This window comes from Euprymna scolopes, chromosome 3 (genome assembly GCF_053919585.1).
Source record: "Euprymna scolopes isolate OS-2025 chromosome 3, ASM5391958v1, whole genome shotgun sequence".
NCBI lineage: Eukaryota > Metazoa > Mollusca > Cephalopoda > Sepiida > Sepiolidae > Euprymna > Euprymna scolopes.
Genome location: NC_136484.1, coordinates 79,667,947 through 79,691,146, shown reverse-complemented (window position 1 = coordinate 79,691,146; position 23,200 = coordinate 79,667,947). Strand labels below are relative to the sequence as shown.

Sequence of the window (23,200 nt, the reverse complement as noted above, 5' to 3'; positions counted from 1 at the left end):
TTTGTAGAGCCTTTGTTTTTTTGTTTGTTGTTATCTATTTCTATATTAGAACTCATGTGGAGGATTAAAGGACTCTCCTTATTGTTGGTATTGTGCTCCTCAGAGTTCTCCATCTCCAATGTTTTAAAGCTATTGGAGAGGTGAATTTGTGATTTGTAGGTTTTGTTTAGTTAGGTCTGGTTAATGGTTTGTTTTTTGGGGTTTATTTTTGGTTTGAATCATTTTTGGGTGTTGTAGTAGGCATTATTTTAATTCATGTTGATTTCTTTTGGAGTCTTTTTTAGGATTTCAATTAGATCTTTGAGCTCTGATATTAATTTGTTGAGGGAATCTTGGTAGTTTGTTTGGTTTGGTTTTTGGGTGATTTCTGTATAGGTGTTTGTTTTTTGGAGGGAATTTACAATTTTCCTTGCCTCTGGGAAGGAAATGTTTTCCTTGTATTTCACTTCCACAACTTCTTTTTCTTTTTTAAAAGTCTTGCAAGTATTAGAAAATCAGGTGATCTCGATGACAGTTTGAACATTTTATTTCATTTGGGCATTCGTCCTCTGTATGATTAGGTTCCTTTATGCTACATTTTCCACGTGTTCTGTACCCTCTACAGGTTTTTTTATGATGCCCAAATTTGTGCCACTTAAAACATCTTAGAGGGGCTGGAATATATGGTTCAACTTTTCCAATTACGAATCCGATTTTAATTTTTTTGGGTATTGTGGGGGTATTAAAAGTCAGGATGTACGTATTTGTGGGTATAGTTTGACCGTTTCTTTTGATATTAATTCGGGTGTGGTCAATTACCCCTTGTTTTTTTAAAGCTGTTTTCATTTCGTCAGATGCTGCAAAGGTTAGTTTCTGGCTTCTTATGATGCCGTTTGACGTGTTTAATTTTTCATGGACGAATGATAAATGTGGAAGTTTTTCATTTTTAAGAGATTTTGAGCATATTTATAATTATCTACTTTGATCAGAAGATTGCCATTTTTCATTTTTTTTTTTTTACCATTTTTGGCGTGCATATTTGTATAGTAACTTTTTTCGGTTAGGAAATTACTAGGAATCTTGAGAAATTGTTCTTTTTCTATAAATTCTACAGAGTTGTTTTACACTGATATGGATTCTAGCTCACTGTGTGAATTGGACACATCAGATACATTGGAGTGTGTTCTTTAATTTTCAGCATTATTGATTAATTTTCTGGGTTTTTTTGAGTGGTTTTCCGATTTCCATACAAATTTGGTTATTTCATCTTTTTTGCTCCCCACCCTCCTCAGAGCCCAAATGTGAAATGTTAGGAACGAAACCCATTCGCCCTTTCATTCCAAGGATACAAAAAAGATATACTCAATAGGTTGAGTTTGTGCCATCATTTCCTGATTCCTCCTTTAGTTTCAGTTTCTCAGTTTAACAAAAACATTGAGTAGAGAGCAGTTATGTGTTTTATCTCAGCAATTGATTGACCCTTGCCATCGCCACCTTCAAACACTTTCTTGGTTTGCCTGTGTTTGCAGTAAGAGTAAGAAGATTATCTTTAGACTTCATTTTTTTAATGTTGTAATTGACATTTGCCAGTGTAAGTGTTAGGGCTTGACATAACTAACTGATTGATTGGATTAAGCCTCTGACCTCTCGTCTAGTTGAGGTAAGGGCCGAAGTGGTGTATTGAAAGGCCACACCTTTTTTTTTTACCCAGGTCAAGGCCACACCTTTTTTTACCCAAGTCATGGACTGCTCAACCACCAGGATCCTGTCCCAAGGCATTACAGGTCTCTACGTACGGCCAACAGGTAACCACATTGGGGGACTTTTACCCTCTGCAGGGAAGCAGTTAGCATATTTTGATGTCCCACCGATGGAGCTTATTAACATCTGGTCAATTGAAAAAAAAACTTTTAATGCTTAAAATTGTTTATTTCTTCAAATATTTTATCCATGGATTTTAGTTTAGTTGTTTTTAATTTCTTCCTTCATGAATCATAATGCTTGCTTTGGTGTTCTTGTGGTGGATTTTGTTATTTTTATTCTCGGCCCTGCAGAACATGATTGAGTTTTGTAAAGGGAAAGGGTTATAGTATTATTGGTTGGTATGTTTTAAGCCAGTAGGGAAGTGGGGGTGTAGAAAAAAAGGGGGAGGGAGGAGAAGGGGACCGTTGTTTTTGTTTTGGGCTTTGTAGAACATGACTTGTGCAAATAATTAAAAAGAAAAACAAAAGCAAAGGTGTTAATGAAGGTGCATTTGTGTCAGGGAGTCATCTTCCAACAACCTAATCTCATTGCATCAGTGTAAATCTGGAGGGATATGCGATATAACATAATTTACAACACATGCACTGCAATTACTCTTTGTATATAACAAAGTAGCAATACACATGAAAAAATTGAAATGGCTTAAAATATTTCAAAATTGGTATCTATAGAAAGAGCTTGATGGGCTAAGAATGAATCTTTTTTAAATTTTTAAAATCCGATTAAAATTAAGCAAGTTATTTTTGTGCCTCACATGTTTGGATGTTTTCCCTCTTTAAGAACCATATGCATTTAGTCACATTTTTTACACTACTTTTTTTAGTAAAAATGTCATATCTTTTTTAAAACACAAGACTAAGCAATGAAATTTACCATATAAGTTTATTTTTGTGCTAAGAATTAGAATATGCTCTTGAAAATCTCCAAAAATTAATGGTTTTCAAATAATCTGCAGTAAATGCACATAAATATGCTGCAATTTTTTTAAAATGCCATGTATCCATTAAAAGAAAAGAAATTAGAAAACTCAAATCTGAATTGTAATGCATTATATGTACAAATAACTGAAATTGAAATCTAGGACTGTTTAAAAATGAATGTATTGCAATATTTCTTTGGTATTATTGTAGATTAATACCTCCGTTAACCCCCACCCCTCACTCCATCTGACCACTTCTCCAAAATATGCGATTTTAGCTTTGTAGAAAGCTTTGTGTAAATACCTGGAAAAACTTTAATGGAATATAAACAAGTATTATTTTAGAATTTAATGTAAAATAATTCCCCATTTTTAGCCATTCTAGCGTTTTAGAGCAGTTAACCATTTTTTTTTTCTATAGGAGATACATCCTGTGCACCTTCTTTTTTTTTTTTTCTAAAGATGATTATGTGTGGTTTTAAGAGGGTCTTTGCGCAATTATGAGAGGGTGGGGAGGTTGCCATTCTGACTATGGGTTAATGATTAAACTAAGGAAAATTATATGTGAACACTTGGAAGACTTGATAGAAATAAAACAAAAACAAATTTAGAATTTAGAGTGGGGGTTAGTTTCACATGAATTTAATGTAAAATAATTTACCATTTCGAGACAATACTAGCATTTTAGGATAACTGACCAATTTTTTTTTTTATGGGTGATAAATGATGCACTTTTCTTTAAGGAAGGATCTGTTTTTTTTTTGTTTTTTTTTGTTTAGACATATGAACTTTGTTTGGTGAGAAGCTTACCACTTGGACTTAGCATTATTGTTAGGGCTAAAGAAGGTTTTAGGAGGAGGAGGAGGAGGCTTGCCACTTGTACCTAGGGTTAGAGGTAGGATTAAGGGAGTTTTTTTTAAGAGGTCATAATTGTTGGCTTTTGAAAATGTTATGCCTTAGACTTTGAACATCAAATTGCTTTTAAAAATGTAAACTTACGTAAATAAGGGGTGTGAAACTTAACAAGAATTACAACAAACAGACAAAAATAAATTTCATTTAAAACAAGTGATGTCACTAACAGAAAACGTGATGTTTGGAAAACTAAGTATTTTTGCCCCCCACCTCGCATTTAAATATCAAAAAACACTTTTTGCTAAAGCTGACAAATCATCCACAAATTTTGGATGTTAACATTTTATCACTTCATTTGCTTAAAGCTCTTGAAATATATAATGTACATTATTATTTATCAATTCATTTGAAAGTATATTCATTTTCGAACAAAACAGAGGTATTTTGAGAACTTAAGGTGCTTTGGTTTTTAAAATCTGACGGTTTTAGCAGAACCCCTTTGAAATCTGTAATCATCCAAAGCGTTTTATCGTCCGTGTAAGTAAATGAATAACATTTTTTTCTGAAGAAAGTAAACAAGGAAAATAATTTTGTAGAAATACTACTAGAAGTAATTATTTGAATTGCTCACATACAAACCTGTTAAACAAGCAACAAAAAGATCACCACAAGCTACATGTTGAATTGTTACAGCAGCCTGGCCTTCTAAGTATCTTGGAACAAAAGTAGGGACATTAGGATCCAATGAATTAGATAGCAAGTTGTCAGTCCCAATGCCAACACTCTATAAAAATATATAAAATATTACAAAAAATTGGTTTTATTGGTTAATATAGTTAATTTAATCATCACAGATGTTCAAAATTACATCAATCTTAACTTTGAGAAATATCCCTTTGACCTAAAAATAAGAAAAACAAGTAAACAAAATGATAGAATGTTTTTTCAGCTAATGAAATGACATGTCCAAATAAAATAAAAAGAATATTGCTGCACTATATATAATCTAATATCCAATACAATTGGGACTCAATGAATGAGGAGTATAAACTATAAACTAATCTTTATATATTTTTATGATTTTCAATACACATTTAACATACAATGAAGTATTCAACTTTTTGTATGTAATACAATATAGCAAGCATTTAAAAGGTTCAAGTGATGTTTTATATTTCAATAATTACTATACATAGACACACACTCACATATATATTTATGTAGCATGTAGCATGTACATAAATGCAGTAGAAAAATGAAGAAAGAAAATGTTGAAAAATCTAAAAGTAAATCTAAAAAAGGCAAAAACCATTAATATCTGTATCTCTTATTCCCTATATGATGAAAGAGAGATACAATTTGGGTATAAAATAAAAAATTACAGTCACCAAAATAATTTGTATGGCCATAAAATAAAAAATTACAGTCACCAAAATAATTTGTATGGCAATAAAATAAAAAGTACAGTCACCAAAATCATTTGTATGGCAATAAAAAAAAAAGTACAGGCACCAAAATAATTTGTATGGCAATAAAATAAAAAATTACAGTCACCAAAATAATTTGTATGACATTAAAATAAAAAAGTACAGTCACCAAAATAATTTGTATGGCAATAAAATAAAAAAGTACAGTCACTAAAATAATTTGTATGGCAATAAAATAAAAAAGTACAGTCACTAAAATAATTTGTATGGCAATAAAATAAAAAAGTAGTCACCAAAATAATTTGTATGGCAATAAAATAAAAAAGTAGTCACCAAAATAATTTGTATGGCAATAAAATAAAAAGTACAGTCACCAAAATAATTTGTATGGCCATAAAATAAAAAAGTACAGTCACCAAAATAATTTGTATGGCCATAAAATAAAAAAAAAGTACAGTCACCAAAATAATTTGTATGGCAATTAAATAAAAAAGTACAGTCACTAAAATAATTTGTATGGCAATAAAATAAAAAAGTACAGTCACTAAAATAATTTGTATGGCAATAAAATAAAAAAGTACAGTCACTAAAATAATTTGTATGGCAATAAAATAAAAAAGTACAGTCACTAAAATAATTTGTATGGCAATAAAATAAAAAAGTAACGTCACCAAAATAATTTGCATGGCAATAAAATAAAGAAGTAGTCACCAAAATAATTTGTATGGCCATAAAATAAAAAAAGTACAGTCACCAAAATAATTTGTATGGCAATAAAATAAAAAAGTACAGTCACCAAAATAATTTGTATGGCCATAAAATAAAAAAGTACAGTCACCAAAATAATTTGTATGGCAATAAAATAAAAAAAGTAGTCACCAAAATAATTTGTATGGCAATAAAATAAAAAAGTACAGTCACCAAAATAATTTGTATGGTAATAAAATAAAAAAGTACAGTCACCAAAATAATTTGTATGTCAATAAAATAAAAAATTACAGTCACTAAAATAATTTGTATGGTAATAAAATAAAAAAGTACAGTCACCAAAATAATTTGTATGGCAATAAAATAAAAAAGTACAGTCACTAAAATAATTTGTATGTCAATAAAAAAAAACTTCAGGCACCAAAATAATTTATATGGCAATAAAATAAAAAAGTACAGTCACCAAAATAATTTGTATGGCAATAAAATAAAAAAGTACAGGCACCAAAATAATTTGTATGGCAATAAAATAAAAAAGTACAGTCGCCAAAATAATTTATATGGCAATAAAATAAAAAGTACAGTCACCAAAATAATTTGTATGGCAATAAAATAAAAAAGTACAGTCACTAAAATAATTTGTATGGCAATAAAATAAAAAAGTACAGTCACCAAAATAATTTATATGGCAATAAAATAAAAAAGTACAGTTACCAAAATAATTTATATGGCAATAAAATAAAAAAGTACAGTCACCAAAATAATTTGTATGGCAATAAAATAAAAAAGTACAGTCAAAAAATAATTTGTATGGCCATAAAATAAAAAAGTACAGTCACCAAAATAATTTGTATGGCCATAAAATAAAAAAGTACAGTCACCAAAATAATTTGTATGGCAATAAAATAAAAAGTACAGTCACCAAAATAATTTGTATGGCAATAAAAAAAGGTACAGGCACCAAAATAATTTATATGGCAATAAAATAAAAAAGTACAGGCACCAAAATAATTTGTATGGCAATAAAATAAAAAAGTACAGGCACCAAAATAATTTGTATGGCCATAAATAAAAAAGTACAGTCACTAAAATAATTTGTATGGCCATAAAATAAAAAAGTACAGTCACTAAAATAATTTGTATGGCCATAAAATAAAAAAGTACAGTCACTAAAATAATTTGTATGTCAAGAAAAAAAAGTACAGGCACCAAAATAATTTGTATTGCAATAAAAAAAAAATTACAGTCACCAAAATAATTTATATGGCAATTAAATAAAAAAGTACAGTCACTAAAATAATTTGTATGGCCATAAAATAAAAAAGTACAGTCACCAAAATAATTTGTATGGCAATAAAATAAAAAAGTGCAGTCACCAAAATAATTTGTATGGCAATAAAATAAAAAAGTACAGTCACCAAAATAATTTGTATGGCCATAAAATAAAAAACAGTCACCAAAATAATTTGTATGACCATAAAATAAAAAAGTAGTCAACAAAATAATTTGTATTGCAATAAAATAAAAAAGTACAGGCACCAAAATAATTTGTATGGCAATAAAATAAAAAAGTACAGTCACTAAAATAATTTGTATGGCAATAAAATAAAAAAGTAGTAACCAAAATAATTTGTATGGCAATAAAATAAAAAAGCACAGTCACCAAAATAATTTGTATGTCAATAAAAAAAAAAAGTAGTCACTAAAATAATTTGTATGTCAATAAAATAAAAAAGTACAGTCACTAAAATAATTTGTATGGCAATAAAATAAAAAAGTACAGTCACCAAAATAATTTGTATGACCATAAAATAAAAAGTACAGTCACCAAAATAATTTGTATGGCAATAAAATAATAAAAGTACAGTCACCAAAATAATTTGTATGGCCATAAAATAAAAAAGTAGTCACCAAAATAATTTGTATGGCAATAAAATAAAAAGTACAGTCACCAAAATAATTTGTATGGCCATAAAATAAAAAAGTACAGTCACCAAAATAATTTGTATGGCCATAAAATAAAAAAGTACAGTCACCAAAATAATTTGTATGGCAATTAAAAAAAAAAGTACAATCACTAAAATAATTTGTATGGCAATAAAATAAAAAAGTACAGTCACTAAAATAATTTGTATGGCAATAAAATAAAAAAGTACAGTCACCAAAATAATGTATATGGCAATAAAATAAAAAAGTACAGTCACTAAAATAATTTGTATGACCATAAAATAAAAAGTACAGTCACCAAAATAATTTGTATGGCAATAAAATAAAAAAGTACAGTCACCAAAATAATTTGTATGGCCATAAAATAAAAAAGTACAGTCACCAAAATAATTTGTATGGCAATAAAATAAAAAAGTACAGGCACCAAAATAATTTGTATGGCAATAAAATAAAAAAGTACAGTCACTAAAATAATTTGTATGGCAATAAAATAAAAAAGTAGTCACCAAAATAATTTGTATGGCAATAAAATAAAAAGTGCAGCCACCAAAATAATTTGTATGGCAATAAAATAAAAAAGTAATCACCAAAATAATTTGTATGGCCATAAAATAAAAAATTACAGTCACTAAAATAATTTGTATGTCAATAAAATAAAAAAGTACAGTCACCAAAATAATTTGTATGGCCATAAAATAAAAAAGTACAGTCACCAAAATAATTTGTATGGCCATAAAATAAAAAAAGTACAGTCACCAAAATAATTTGTATGGCAATTAAATAAAAAAGTACAGTCACTAAAATAATTTGTATGGCAATAAAATAAAAAAGTACAGTCACTAAAATAATTTGTATGTCAATAAAATAAAAAAGTACACTCACCCAAATAATTTGTATGGCAATAAAATAAAAAAGTACAGTCGCCAAAATAATTTATATGGCAATAAAATAAAAAGTACAGTCACCAAAATAATTTGTATGGCAATAAAATAAAAAAGTACAGTCACTAAAATAATTTGTATGGCAATAAAATAAAAAAGTACAGTCACCAAAATAATTTATATGGCAATAAAATAAAAAAGTACAGTTACCAAAATAATTTATATGGCAATAAAATAAAAAAGTACAGTCACCAAAATAATTTGTATGGCAATAAAATAAAAAAGTACAGTCAAAAAATAATTTGTATGGCCATAAAATAAAAAAGTACAGTCACCAAAATAATTTGTATGGCCATAAAATAAAAAAGTACAGTCACCAAAATAATTTGTATGGCAATAAAATAAAAAGTACAGTCACCAAAATAATTTGTATGGCAATAAAAAAAGGTACAGGCACCAAAATAATTTATATGGCAATAAAATAAAAAAGTACAGGCACCAAAATAATTTGTATGGCAATAAAATAAAAAAGTACAGGCACCAAAATAATTTGTATGGCCATAAATAAAAAAGTACAGTCACTAAAATAATTTGTATGGCCATAAAATAAAAAAGTACAGTCACTAAAATAATTTGTATGGCCATAAAATAAAAAAGTACAGTCACTAAAATAATTTGTATGTCAAGAAAAAAAAGTACAGGCACCAAAATAATTTGTATTGCAATAAAAAAAAAATTACAGTCACCAAAATAATTTATATGGCAATTAAATAAAAAAGTACAGTCACTAAAATAATTTGTATGGCCATAAAATAAAAAAGTACAGTCACCAAAATAATTTGTATGGCAATAAAATAAAAAAGTGCAGTCACCAAAATAATTTGTATGGCAATAAAATAAAAAAGTACAGTCACCAAAATAATTTGTATGGCCATAAAATAAAAAACAGTCACCAAAATAATTTGTATGACCATAAAATAAAAAAGTAGTCAACAAAATAATTTGTATTGCAATAAAATAAAAAAGTACAGGCACCAAAATAATTTGTATGGCAATAAAATAAAAAAGTACAGTCACTAAAATAATTTGTATGGCAATAAAATAAAAAAGTAGTAACCAAAATAATTTGTATGGCAATAAAATAAAAAAGCACAGTCACCAAAATAATTTGTATGTCAATAAAAAAAAAAAGTAGTCACTAAAATAATTTGTATGTCAATAAAATAAAAAAGTACAGTCACTAAAATAATTTGTATGGCAATAAAATAAAAAAGTACAGTCACCAAAATAATTTGTATGACCATAAAATAAAAAGTACAGTCACCAAAATAATTTGTATGGCAATAAAATAATAAAAGTACAGTCACCAAAATAATTTGTATGGCCATAAAATAAAAAAGTAGTCACCAAAATAATTTGTATGGCAATAAAATAAAAAGTACAGTCACCAAAATAATTTGTATGGCCATAAAATAAAAAAGTACAGTCACCAAAATAATTTGTATGGCCATAAAATAAAAAAGTACAGTCACCAAAATAATTTGTATGGCAATTAAAAAAAAAAGTACAATCACTAAAATAATTTGTATGGCAATAAAATAAAAAAGTACAGTCACTAAAATAATTTGTATGGCAATAAAATAAAAAAGTACAGTCACCAAAATAATGTATATGGCAATAAAATAAAAAAGTACAGTCACTAAAATAATTTGTATGACCATAAAATAAAAAGTACAGTCACCAAAATAATTTGTATGGCAATAAAATAAAAAAGTACAGTCACCAAAATAATTTGTATGGCCATAAAATAAAAAAGTACAGTCACCAAAATAATTTGTATGGCAATAAAATAAAAAAGTACAGGCACCAAAATAATTTGTATGGCAATAAAATAAAAAAGTACAGTCACTAAAATAATTTGTATGGCAATAAAATAAAAAAGTAGTCACCAAAATAATTTGTATGGCAATAAAATAAAAAGTGCAGCCACCAAAATAATTTGTATGGCAATAAAATAAAAAAGTAATCACCAAAATAATTTGTATGGCCATAAAATAAAAAATTACAGTCACTAAAATAATTTGTATGTCAATAAAATAAAAAAGTACAGTCACCAAAATAATTTGTATGGCCATAAAATAAAAAAGTACAGTCACCAAAATAATTTGTATGGCCATAAAATAAAAAAAGTACAGTCACCAAAATAATTTGTATGGCAATTAAATAAAAAAGTACAGTCACTAAAATAATTTGTATGGCAATAAAATAAAAAAGTACAGTCACTAAAATAATTTGTATGTCAATAAAATAAAAAAGTACACTCACCCAAATAATTTGTATGGCAATAAAATAAAAAAGTACAGTCACTAAAATGATTTATATGGCAATAAAATAAAAAAGTACAGTCACTAAAATAATTTATATGGCAATAAAATAAAAAAGTACAGTCACTAAAATAATTTGTATGTCAATAAAATAAAAAAGTACAGTCACCAAAATAATTTGTATGTCAATAAAATAAAAAAGTAGTCACCAAAATAATTTGTATGGCAATAAAATAAAGAAGTAATCACCAAAATAATTTGTATGGCCATCAAATAAAAAAAGTACAGTCACCAAAATAATTTGTATGGCAATAAAATAAAAAAGTAGTCACCAAAATAATTTGTATGGCAATAAAATAAAAAAGTACAGTCACCAAAATAATTTGTATGGTAATAAAATAAAAAAGTACAGTCACCAAAATAATTTGTATGTCAATAAAATAAAAAAGTACAGGCACCAAAATAATTTGTATGGCAATAAAATAAAAAAGTACAGTCACCAAAATAATTTGTATGGCCATAAAATAAAAAAGTACAGTCACCAAAATAATTTGTATGGCAATAAAATAAAAAAGTACAGTCACCAAAATAATTTGTATGGCAATAAAATAAAAAAGTACAGTCACCAAAATAATTTATATGGCAATAAAATAAAAAGTACAGTCACCAAAATAATTTATATGGCAATAAAATAAAAAAGTACAGTCACTAAAATAATTTGTATGTCAATAAAAAAAAAAGTACAGGCACCAAAATAATTTGTATGGCAATAAAATAAAAAAGTACAGTCACCAAAATAATTTATATGGCAATAAACTAAAAAAGTACAGTCACTAAAATAATTTATATGGCAATAAAATAAAAAGTACAGTCACCAAAATAATTTATATGGCAATAAAATAAAAAAGTACAGTCACTAAAATAATTTGTATGTCAATAAAATAAAAAAGTACAGTCACCAAAATAATTTATATGGCAATAAAATAAAAAAGTACAGTCACTAAAATAATTTGTATGTCAATAAAATAAAAAAGTACAGTCACCAAAATAATTTATATGGCAATAAAATAAAAAGTACAGTCACCAAAATAATTTGTATGGCCATAAAATAAAAAAAAGTACAGTCACCAAAATAATTTGTATGGCCATAAAATAATGTGTGAATGTGAGTAGGCCTAACTGCAGATTCTAGATCTCAAAATGGGTGGCGGCAACATTATGGTGTCAATTGTGTGTGCATTTAATATGTACATACATAGATACACACACACAGAAAAAAGTCAAAAACTCTTAGAAGTACCATTAAGAAAATTAAAAACTTTAAAAAAATAAACAAACTGCTTTGAAACCATGTAAAGATGCAAGTATTTTATTTTAAAAAAAAAATCACTTGATTTTTTTTTTTAAATATTTTTTTCTTCTTTATATAATTGAAATGTGTCTTACTAATTTCAGAAGAGTGAGACTTGTGGAAATTCCACGAGGACTTGTTCATATGTAATATATTGATGTTGGCATTCTGTAGATGTTCAGCATAAATGGAGACGCCCTGATATTATTGTAGCTCTTTCGTTAAAACTGCAAAAGTATTTATCTAAGCTAGTAAGTACGCCCAGTATAGCCCGGTCATAAAGTATGCTTAAATATGATATTTTCATTCTTGCAGATTTCATATATATTATTATAGAGTTAATGTTCTATCGATTTTTATATATTATAAAGTTGCGATTTCAAAAATAAAAAAATATATCCATATGACTTGGGTGCATCAGCTTGAATCAAAACCAAAACTTATGAAAAAAAAAAAAAAAAATATATATATATATATATATATATATATATATATATAATTTAAAGGAGATTAGAATAATAGTCTAAAGAGCTAAGTGTATTTTAATGTAATAGTGAAATTACTAGTTTAATTAAAATACAGGAAATGCTCGTTGTAATTTAGATATATAATAAGCTCGATAGTTAAATGTCCTAGAGCTAATTCAATATTAAGTAATGTGATTTATAATTTAAAAATTTAAAAAATTTTTAAAATTTAAAAATCAAAATTTAATTAAATTAAAAATCAGTTTCATAAGAAGGAAGAACAACAAAGTCAATTATCTGTACGATCGTTTCGGAAATCCGTGCTTTTTATTTGTGGTATACATGAAGTCACGTAGAACAATTATACATAGTTTTTTTGGTAAGCACGGTCTCCTCATCAGCAAATTTAGGAGGATTTCTATTGAATTGAAAAGACACCAAAAATAAACCTAGCATTAAAAGTAAGGCAGATGAATCTTTTGGTTTTTCTTTTTTTGAAATCAGGAACTGTATTTAAAGTAGTCATTTAGATGTTTGCTATAGACCGTGCTTACCAAAAAAACTATGTATAATTGTTCTACGTGACTTCATGTATACCACAAATAAAAAGCACGGATTTCCGAAACGATCGTACAGATAATTGACTTTGTTGTTGTTCCTTCTTATGAAACTGATTTTTAATTTAATTAAATTTTGATTTTTAAATTTTAAAAATTTTTAAAATTTTTAAATTATAAATCACATTACTTAATATATATATATATATATATATTTATTTCATAAATCATAAAATTATCTTATAACTAATCTATCTTAAAATTTATCATTAATAACTATTATCATTATTTTTTATCATTATTATTATTATTATTATTTTTATCTGATATTTTACCATTATTTTCTATTTTATTTTATTCTATTATCTATTTCACTTTGAATTTATATGTTACTATTTTATTAATGTAAGTTCTATAAATATTATAATTACTAATTTTAAAAAATATTATTTTTATTTAATCCCTTCCAATAGGATTCATTTATTTTAGAAAAAATTCAACTATTAAATAATTAGTGGCCATCTCCCTTTAACAGTTAAATCCTTTATTTTTGTATTTGAATAAAATTATCTCTCCTTGTAATTGAAATATTTCAGCTGATTTTAAATTTAACGTCACTAACGACTTTAACTGTTAACATTGTTCCATTGGCATCTCCTTTGAAAGTTTGGTTTGGTTGGTTGTTTTGTTTTACGGCATATCAACCCTTTTCAGGTTATTTAATGCCGAATCTGGTGATTTTGAAGAACGATTTTTTAATATAGTATATTTGTTTTTTAAGTCATATTCTATTTAACCCATAGTTGGGACCCTAACAGGTACTACCACTCCGGGTCAGAGTGGACCTGGGAGCAATGGCAATTAAAGGGTGGCTCCACACTCCCTAAGGCCCGCATGCTGGGGCCTCACTATCGGATATAGTTTAAGGTCATATCCAGGACCTTTGAAAGTTTGTATATCAACATTTTCAAGCATTCATAAACTACATTTACCATCCAAATGAATGCATTGATGATGATACATACGACTTTTAGAAGGCAAACCATTAAAAGGTATTTATATTTTTGTTAAAAATATTTAAAATTTAGACTCTCTTAACCTTACCCTTCAACCAGATTTTATCTCATTTTATTTTTATCTTACTTTGTTTATCAACATCAAAAAATTAACTATTTTCCTTTATATTTTAAATATTTTCCAGATACATCTGTCTTACTTAAAAAATGCTAGGTTTATTTTTGGTGTCTTTAGAAAAAAAACCCACCCAATATTTTTGCTGATGAGAAGAATTTGTTTCAAAAAACTATATGATAAAATTATTGTCCAAGACTCAATGTCTATCACAATAAAAACATTGTTTCCAAAACGATCGTACAATTTATTGATTTTGTTTGTTCTTCCTTATGAAACTGATTTTTAATTTTAATTATAAATTATAAATTATCAATCAAACTTGAGTTCTTTAGCTATAATCGAAATCAAAACCAAAACTTATGAAGAATTCTTGGTAAAATTATTTATTACAAGAAATGGAAGACCATAACAATTAAACGACAGTCACTCAAATGTAAACGTGACACACAAAATAAATAGCATACATGCTATCCTATTAATATACAGATTATATCGATCATCAGAAAAAGAAAAGTTTGTGTTGCCATTTTTTTCCGTAAGTAAAAAGTCCATGTCCTTGCATTATTGTATCAATCATGTATGCTGGTGTTGTTTGCTCACTGGACTAGTCGAAAAAACTCTTTACTGTGAGCTTTTTGGAAGCACACAGTCATTTGAATGTTAAGAGTATAGGCAAAAGCTCCTAGAAGGACCATTAATAAAATTAAAAACTTTAAACAATACATGGATAAACTGTTTTAAAAGAAAAAATATAATTTGAAGTGAAGAGTTCTTTCTAACAATCCAGTGTGCAAATAACACCAGCACACATCCTTGATATGACAATATGAGGACAGCAATTTTTTACTTACAGAAAAAAAATAACAAAAATCCATTATTCTCTGATAATAGATATTTATAATTAGAAATTAATAAGAGACATGTCAATTATAAAAAGAAGTAAAAATTACTAAATAAAAAAATAAAATCAAATAATTTTTTTCCTTTTAATAAAATTACATTACGGTAGTTTCAAAAAAGTTTGTTTATTTTTTAAAGTTTTTATGAGGTTGGTACAAAAACAATATCATTTTCTTGCATATATTATTTTATATATGGTTTCTGAATTAATTCATTAATATATATAGCCACATTATATATCATTTTGAAGTGCTGTTTTTGCTCTATCGAATCTTGCTATTCGTTACCATTCTCAGTCTCTTTATTCATTTTTTTTGCAGGCTTTTCAACAGCATGGACAAAATTAAAATCTGCACGATTTTTTTGTTCCAGTTCAAACTAGGCTGAATATATATATATATATATATATATATATATATATATATATATTAGGATGTATATTTGGTAAAAAACAGGGGGAAAATGCCCAATACATTAGTAGAGCTAAATATGTCTTTATTATTTCAACCTTGGGGATTTTGCTTAAATCATTACAAGTTGTTTCAATTGACAGGACAATAAAATTCTCCTATTGATCTCATCAGACAATCCAAGCCAAAATAAATAATAAGAAAGATTCTTTTAAATTACAAATGAGCATAAAAAAAACAAGAGTTAGAGTGCTGGATAGATAGGTGAGAGGGAGGGTTAAGAGGGGGAAAAAAGGAAAAACAAAGAGAAAAGAAATTAAATAAAGGGATGGGGGGAGAAATATAGATCATATGTCGTTAGAATTGTAATTGAAGATTAAGAATAGAAGGAAAGAAATTGAAATGAATTAAAAAGAAGAAAGGAGATTATTTGTTAAGAGGGGAAAAATGGAGAAAGGGAAAATACAAGGGAGTTAGAAAGAAAGACCGAAAGAAATAACAAAGAAGAGTATGTCAAACACATGTCAGTAGAGGGCAACTGTGATTTGTGCTTATTAACAAAGTTATAAATTCAGTTAGAGTGTCCATCTAACTGAGGTGGTGGTAGGGGCAGATAGAGCAAAGATATGCCCAGCTCAAAAAGAAGGTAGATAGATGTGTTCAATAAAAAATGAAAGGGATAATGATTATAGATTTATAATTAGTAAAAGTTGTCAAGTAAATGGGAAGCTGTAATATATTTATTGGATAGTAGTTATTTATCTTTTATTCTATTATTATTATTAGTAGTAGTAGTAGTAGTAGTAGTAGTAGTAGTAGTAGTAGTAATAATAATAATAAGAAGAAGAAGAAGTTATTTATCTTTTATTCATAATTAAATAATAGTTATTCATCTTTTACTCCATTAGTAATAATAAAAGTTATTTGTATTTTATTAAAATATAATAGTTATTTATCCTTTATTCCATTAGTAATAATAAAAGTATAATAATAATAATAATAATAATAATAATAATAAAAATAATTAATAAAAAATAATAATAAGTTATTTATCTTTTATTTCGTTAATAATAATAATTATCTAACCTTCCTCCGATTAGTAATAATTATAACAATATATACTCCTTATTGCTTTACCTTACTCAAGTTATACTTAAATAAAATCAAGGAACTTATGTTAATTAAAACCTTAATTGTTCCGAAAATAAATTTAAAAACTCTGAATCCCACCCCCCAAAACTTAACTAAAATTCCATAACTGAGCTGGGCGTATCTTTGCTCTATCTGCCCCTACCACCACCACAGTTAGATGGACACTCTAACCGAATTTATAACTTTGTTAATACGCGCAAATCACTGCTGCCCTCTACTGACATGTGTTTGGCATACTCTTCTTTGTTATTTATTTCTTTTGGTCCCTCTTTATTACTAATAACTCGTACTCACAATTAATTTGGGGATGAAAGATTCAAATACAGTGAGATCTTTGCAGAGTAGATTTTGAAAATGACACTTCTATTTTTTCGAACACTTGTCTTAGCGGTTTGCTTTGATCTTGGCCTTAGTAACTCTTTTCCTGCCTGTAAATTGATATTGACTGATTGCCATGCAAATGAAGATAGTATATTTTTGGTGGCATTTGTGATTTTATCAATTTGAGACTATGTAGTTCTGCTGTTCTTTGAGATATGTAGCTTCTAAATCTTTCTGAGCTTATGTTTTTTATGTTGTTTCTGCTATTGATGGTGCTTTTTTTTTGTTATTTGTGCTGGCCTGCTTAGTTCTCTTCTTTTAACTTGGATTATTTCATTTTTCCAAAGCAACTTCTGTTTCACCTTTTCTTTCTTTGGGATTAATAGATCTGTAGTTTGATAAGTTTTTATACACGTCTTCAACATCTTTACTTTCACTAGCATAATTCCTTTGAAGTACCTCAAAGCGATTTCATACAGTTAGACTGAAATGGTTTTGTAGATTCTCATTTTGTTGCAGTAGCTCCCAATCGTAGTTGGTATTTGCATCTGATATTAGCTTATTTGCTCAAAAACTGAGATTAATATTCAACATGATTATGCGGTGATCAGAAGAAATGCCTCCTTTGGAGTGATACACTTCAGTTTTTGGCACTATTGATCCATTTCCTATTTATCATCATGAACGTCCAGTTAAGCATTGTGTCCATTTGGATATGTGAACGTCCATAGTTTTCCTTTTCTTTTTTTGAAATGACTTTTGACACAAATCAGATCATTTTCCATTAGAAAGTTTTCCATGCTTTTTCCATTTTGGTGACGTTTGATGATATGCAAATTTATCGCTGTTGGTTCCTGCCTAACTGTGCATTGAACTCACCACCCACCAACAATAAATATATTATATTTTGGAATAAATCTGTAAAAATCTTATTCTTCTGCAGTATTGGTTGAACTGTAGCATGATACAATACTTGGAGCAGGATTCTCATTGAAGGTTGCCATGATAACACATAAAATTCTTTTTGACACTGTTCAATGATTTCATAGCATAAAGGTTCAACAAAATTTCTACTCTGCGGACTGTTGTGTTTCCTCTATTCTTGAGAACAGAGGTTGAAATAATTGTCCAGCATTTTCCAAAATCATGATACTTTAAGCTTGGATTATCATGGAAGAATCGATGTTCATGTACATTTATCATGTCTATATATTTGATTGTTATTGCTATTAGTTCCGGTATCTGATGAACTGGCTGTAATGTTCTTACATTGAACGTGGATACATTCAGCAATTTTGCGATTAAACAATTTTTGTTGTTCTGTAGCATATTTTTTGAAATTTGAGATCAGAACAGAAACTCCAGAATGTGATCCTTGTTGCCCTGCATGACGATCAATGTGGTATGAGTTTATAGTTTAGGTTTGAGTCATTCAGGTCTTTCGATAGCTTGTCACCATCTGTGTGCACCACTACTACAGTGGTTTGCAGTAGTTCTTTAACTGAACTGTTTAATCTTGGTCATTGAGTTGACCTTATCCTCTTCTGTTCAACATCCTGTGTCATAAACACCATTGATCTGTTAATAACAGTTTCATTTGCTGCCTATTATACATATACAGTGCTGGCAAAAAGAAAGTCCATACTTGTAATTTTTTCCAAAACTGTAAATTTAAGCTAAATTTAATGTAACTGTTTAAACAACCTATACCTCATTTGACTGGCCTTTTATTCATCTATAATTTTACCTGTTCATATTTGAGTTTTAATGAAATATTCTAGTGTTCACGTCAATTTAAAAAAATAACTTCAAATTGAGGAGGAAGTCCGCTGCAACAAATTCGCTTAAAACCAGCTTAAATTATCGCCCCAAAATCAGTTTAAAATATCCACCAACAGGCAACAAAGCATCTCTAATCGTAATTGTTGTTGTTCCAGGTTATACAATGTAACATTTAATCCATATGCCACGACTTTCTCTTAGTGATCGTTAGGAGCTCATTAATCTCCACCTTTCTGGTTTATCTAAGCAGATTGAAATGTGATGAGAAAACGGTACAAAAGACTGTGTAAAAACACCAAAACACTGGCAGTGTTCATGATGCCCCTAAATCTCGTTGTACTAGATTTCTTACAGGGAAGACAATGCTGTCAAAATCTGCAGCCTAAGAAACAGATTTGAAATGGCTCCCCAAATCCAACAGTGCAGTGTTTATTTGCTCCCCCACTGAGCAAATTAGGCACAAGGCCGTTTTTAATGTGAGGTAAAAACCAGCTCCCCTAAAAGTAGGCAAAAAGGGGGCACTCTGGTTACCAAAAATAATAATTGTCCCAGTATAGAGGGTTTCCCCTCCATTGACTGGTACAAATTATCTTAAGTGCAGTATCTGCCGGAACAGATACTACACTTTGATCTACAGTTTTGGTGTGGGGCATTATTAGTACCAATAGTCCAGGGCCTATAGTTCGCTTGCAAGGTCAAATTAATTCGACCAAGTACATTAATATGTTGACTGAGTATTTTCTACCCTACTTTTGTCAGAATTTGGATGATAATCCCACCTTCATGTAGGATAATGCTCCCATTCACACAGCTGGCAATGTCAAGAGGTTCCTGGAAGAGCATGATATTCCGTGTTTGGATTGGCCTGCACAATCTCCTGACCTCAATTCTACCGAAAACATATGGCATTCCATCAAGCAACAGCTACGCAATGATAAAATTGCAAATTTGGAAAACTTTGGACAAAAATTAAAGAAAAGTGGCATGCCCTTTCTCCGGAGTATTGCTGCAGTCTAATTCAAGGAATTCCCAAAAGATTGCAGGTTGTTAAATTGCAGAAGGTCTATACTACTAAATATTTACTAGTTCATTGTGTTCCTGTTGTATTTGTGTTGCATTTATGTCCTAAAGTTACATTTAAATAACAATTTTGCATTGTGCGGATTTTCTGTTCGCCTCCTCAATTTGAAGTTATTTTTTTAAATTGACATGAACACTAGAATATTTCAATTAAAAGTCAAATATGAACAGGTAAAATTATAGAAGAATAAAAAGCCAATCAAATGAGGTATAGTTTGTTTAAACAATTACATTAAATTTAGCTTAAATTTGCAGTTTTTTGAAAAAATTATAAATGCGAACTTTCTTTTTGCCGCCTGTGAATATATATTGACGTACATATACTCAGAGACAAAAGTAAAAATTATGAGAAAAAAGCAAAATGGCAAAATAACAAGGGCAGTGACGTAGCAAGAATGCCATTATATACTTAAGACAGAGGCAAAATAGAAAATTCAAAATTAGAGATTATAAAATATATATGAAAGAATTGTATAAAATTATAGCAGGGTCAGATAGAAAAAGGATGGTTGTAATAGTTTAAGAGAATATATTCAAAGCACAAAACAAAAACAGGCAAGAATATAGTAGCAGGAAAAGCAAAGAAAAATGGGGAAAAGAGGTATAGAGAATAGCAAAGATACAGCATAAAAAGGGGGGAAAGAACATAGAATATTTTGGAAGAAGATGGTGGTAGTAGTCTGTAGGGACGAGGAATTGGATATATTTAAATTTTCTCTTATGCTTTAAATAGAAAATGACTTCATTTTTGGTATTTATAATGTTATTATCTATATTAAGGCTGCCTCTGAAATACAGAGTTGGCAAAATTTAGAGCTGGAGTATAAGATTTAGATTTTTTTTCAAAATCAACCATCTAAAATTAACAGTAGGTTGATTTTAATAAGACAGGGGCTTAGTAGTAAATAGGCTTTATAAATGAAGCCATAAATCAAATAGACATTTGTTTCACCATCCTTGCTCCCCACCTGCTTTGGTGCCTTGTGTGGGAAGTTCCTAAGAGGAAATCCATTCACCTTTGTGCCACAGGAATACAGGGATTGTATATGTGATCCTGATGAAAAAAAATAGCAACTGTATTCCTTTAATTTCATTGGGGGAGTTTATAGAGAATTGTGCAGCCATGTTGCCTTTCACCTTAATCAATTGACACTTAGCCATTACCTTTACTTAAATGGTTATCGATAATTGGGCATGACAAGATCAACTGATTGATCATATCAGGTCTCTCTGCCTGCTTGTCTAATCCAGGTAAGAATTAAAGTGGTGTTGCAAGACCATGACCTTCTTGCTCCCAGCTTATGAGTTGCTTAACCATCAAGATCCCATCCTCAAACATTACAGATGTAACCCATGCCAAGAGGTAGTCCCATTAAGAGACTTTTACTCGCTGCAGTGAGGAGGCGTGCAGTCAATATATTCTAACACCCTGCCATCAGGGTTAAAACAGCAGTGGCAACTAGCTCCATTATGAAGTAGTTCTCAGAGTTACGGGCCTTTTAAACTGGAGCCTCTTCACTGGATATGTACTTTTTGTAGTTTCCAAGGATGCATTCTTTTGTGCAATTTGATTTCTGATGAACTTAGACAGTTTTCTTGCTTTCAAATTTGGCAACAGAAAAGTAACTGGAATTATGAAACTTAATTGAATAATTTAATTTTAATAATTTAATCTTATATGATTCTACATTTTCCTGAAGTGTTGCTTAAAATGTTTTATATAAACTTTTTAAGCAACACTTCGTCCATTTCAAATTTTACTACATGCAAATATAATTTTGGTTTTCAAAATAGAAATACAAAAAATCAGTTTTGGCAAAACTAATTTTTTATTTTTGGCAAAATATATAAACTCTGCTACAGTAAATATCTGTGTTAACACAGTCTTGTATAATAAAAAAAAGTATTGAAATCATTTTGCCTCAAATAAGGTTCCTTATTCTATTCAAGAACCCATAAAATTAAAATCTGAAAATTCAATTATAAATTTATCCATAAAAATATAATTTCTTTGACTATTTCAACTTCAGTTTTGATACATGCAACCTTGTTGATATTGGAGATTATTATAATTATGGTGTTTTAGATCGAGATAAAATCTAAACAAAAACCATGAAAAATGAAGAATGCACATCAACTTCACTCAAAAGTTTTATAGAGCATAAACTTGAAAAATATTAAAAGAAACAAAGACTGACTTCCCAAACAAAGAGCCTTCCATTTTTGGTAACAGCAGCTTTTTGTGTACGTCCCGTAGCTACTTGAATAACCTGAGTTTCACTACTTGGAAAAGGAAGCTTCATGGGCAGTGAAATGCCATTACCCCAGCAAAAAACAGAAGTCAAGGTTTGATGTTTTTCTGAAAGATTATCTGAAAGTAGATGATAATTAAAATGATTTTGAATAATAAAATATGTCTATTTTAAAATCTGAACTGAAGGAAGAAAAAAATTAGATTTTAATAGAAAAGAAAACCTAAAAGTAATAGAAACCCTACAAACCTTTGTCAATGATAAGAAAAACTTAAAATAGATCACTTAACAATGTTATTGCCTTATTATTATTATTATTATTAAAACAAAAACAGAAAAATCAAAATGCTTACCTCTGCTTGAAAGATTACACCCTTGAGTTGATTGTCGACATCTTGCTGTTGGTTGAATATTAGACAAAGGCCTCTGTATTCTGAGTAAGATTTAAAACATTAAAAGTTTATACAAAACAGCTCTTTGCTTTTTCAAAAATTAAACAAGTAAAAAAATTTAGTTGTTGAAAAATATATTAAAATGTTTGAAAGAAAAAAAAATTGAATGATCAATAAAATTTTATTCAATTCAAACAATAATTTGTAATTTTCCAAGTTAAATAAGAGATAAAAAATAAAATCCTTCAAAAAAATATTAGTAAAATCCTAAATAACTAATTATCTATTATATAAATATATACACACACATTATTTTCAAAACAATTTTTTTTCTAGTATCTTAGGAAAAGCCAAATAATCCTACTAAGAGAGCAGTTGTTTGTGTGTCCACCAAAAAGTCAGATACTACACAGAAGACACACCCACAAAACAGATATATTCTTTTTCAGGAATGCTTCGAACAGAATATGGGTACATTTTTTCCAGTATTCATTTTTTTGGAGATCAACAAAATTATTCAGGGAAGTCAACATTTACAGCAATTTTTTTCCATAAACCTTTCTTATGAAGTGGTATTGACATTTGATTATATATATAA

The 23,200-nt window shown here is 28.3% G+C and overlaps 1 protein-coding gene across 6 annotated transcripts in view; it reads right to left on the bottom strand.

The window, feature by feature from the left end:
- LOC145256465 (serine/threonine-protein kinase Nek8-like) overlaps positions 1-23,200 on the bottom strand; it is a 453,710-nt gene that overhangs the window by 238,080 nt on the left and 192,430 nt on the right. For all 6 annotated transcript variants that reach the window (XM_080115404.1, XM_080115411.1, XM_080115420.1 and 3 more), the window contains 3 exons: positions 22,564-22,643; positions 22,157-22,329; positions 4,157-4,301 (listed from right to left, as the gene is read on the bottom strand). In XM_080115404.1, the coding sequence (XP_079971530.1) occupies positions 4,157-4,301; positions 22,157-22,329; positions 22,564-22,643 (398 nt within the window). The remainder of the gene's footprint in view (positions 1-4,156; positions 4,302-22,156; positions 22,330-22,563; positions 22,644-23,200) is intronic.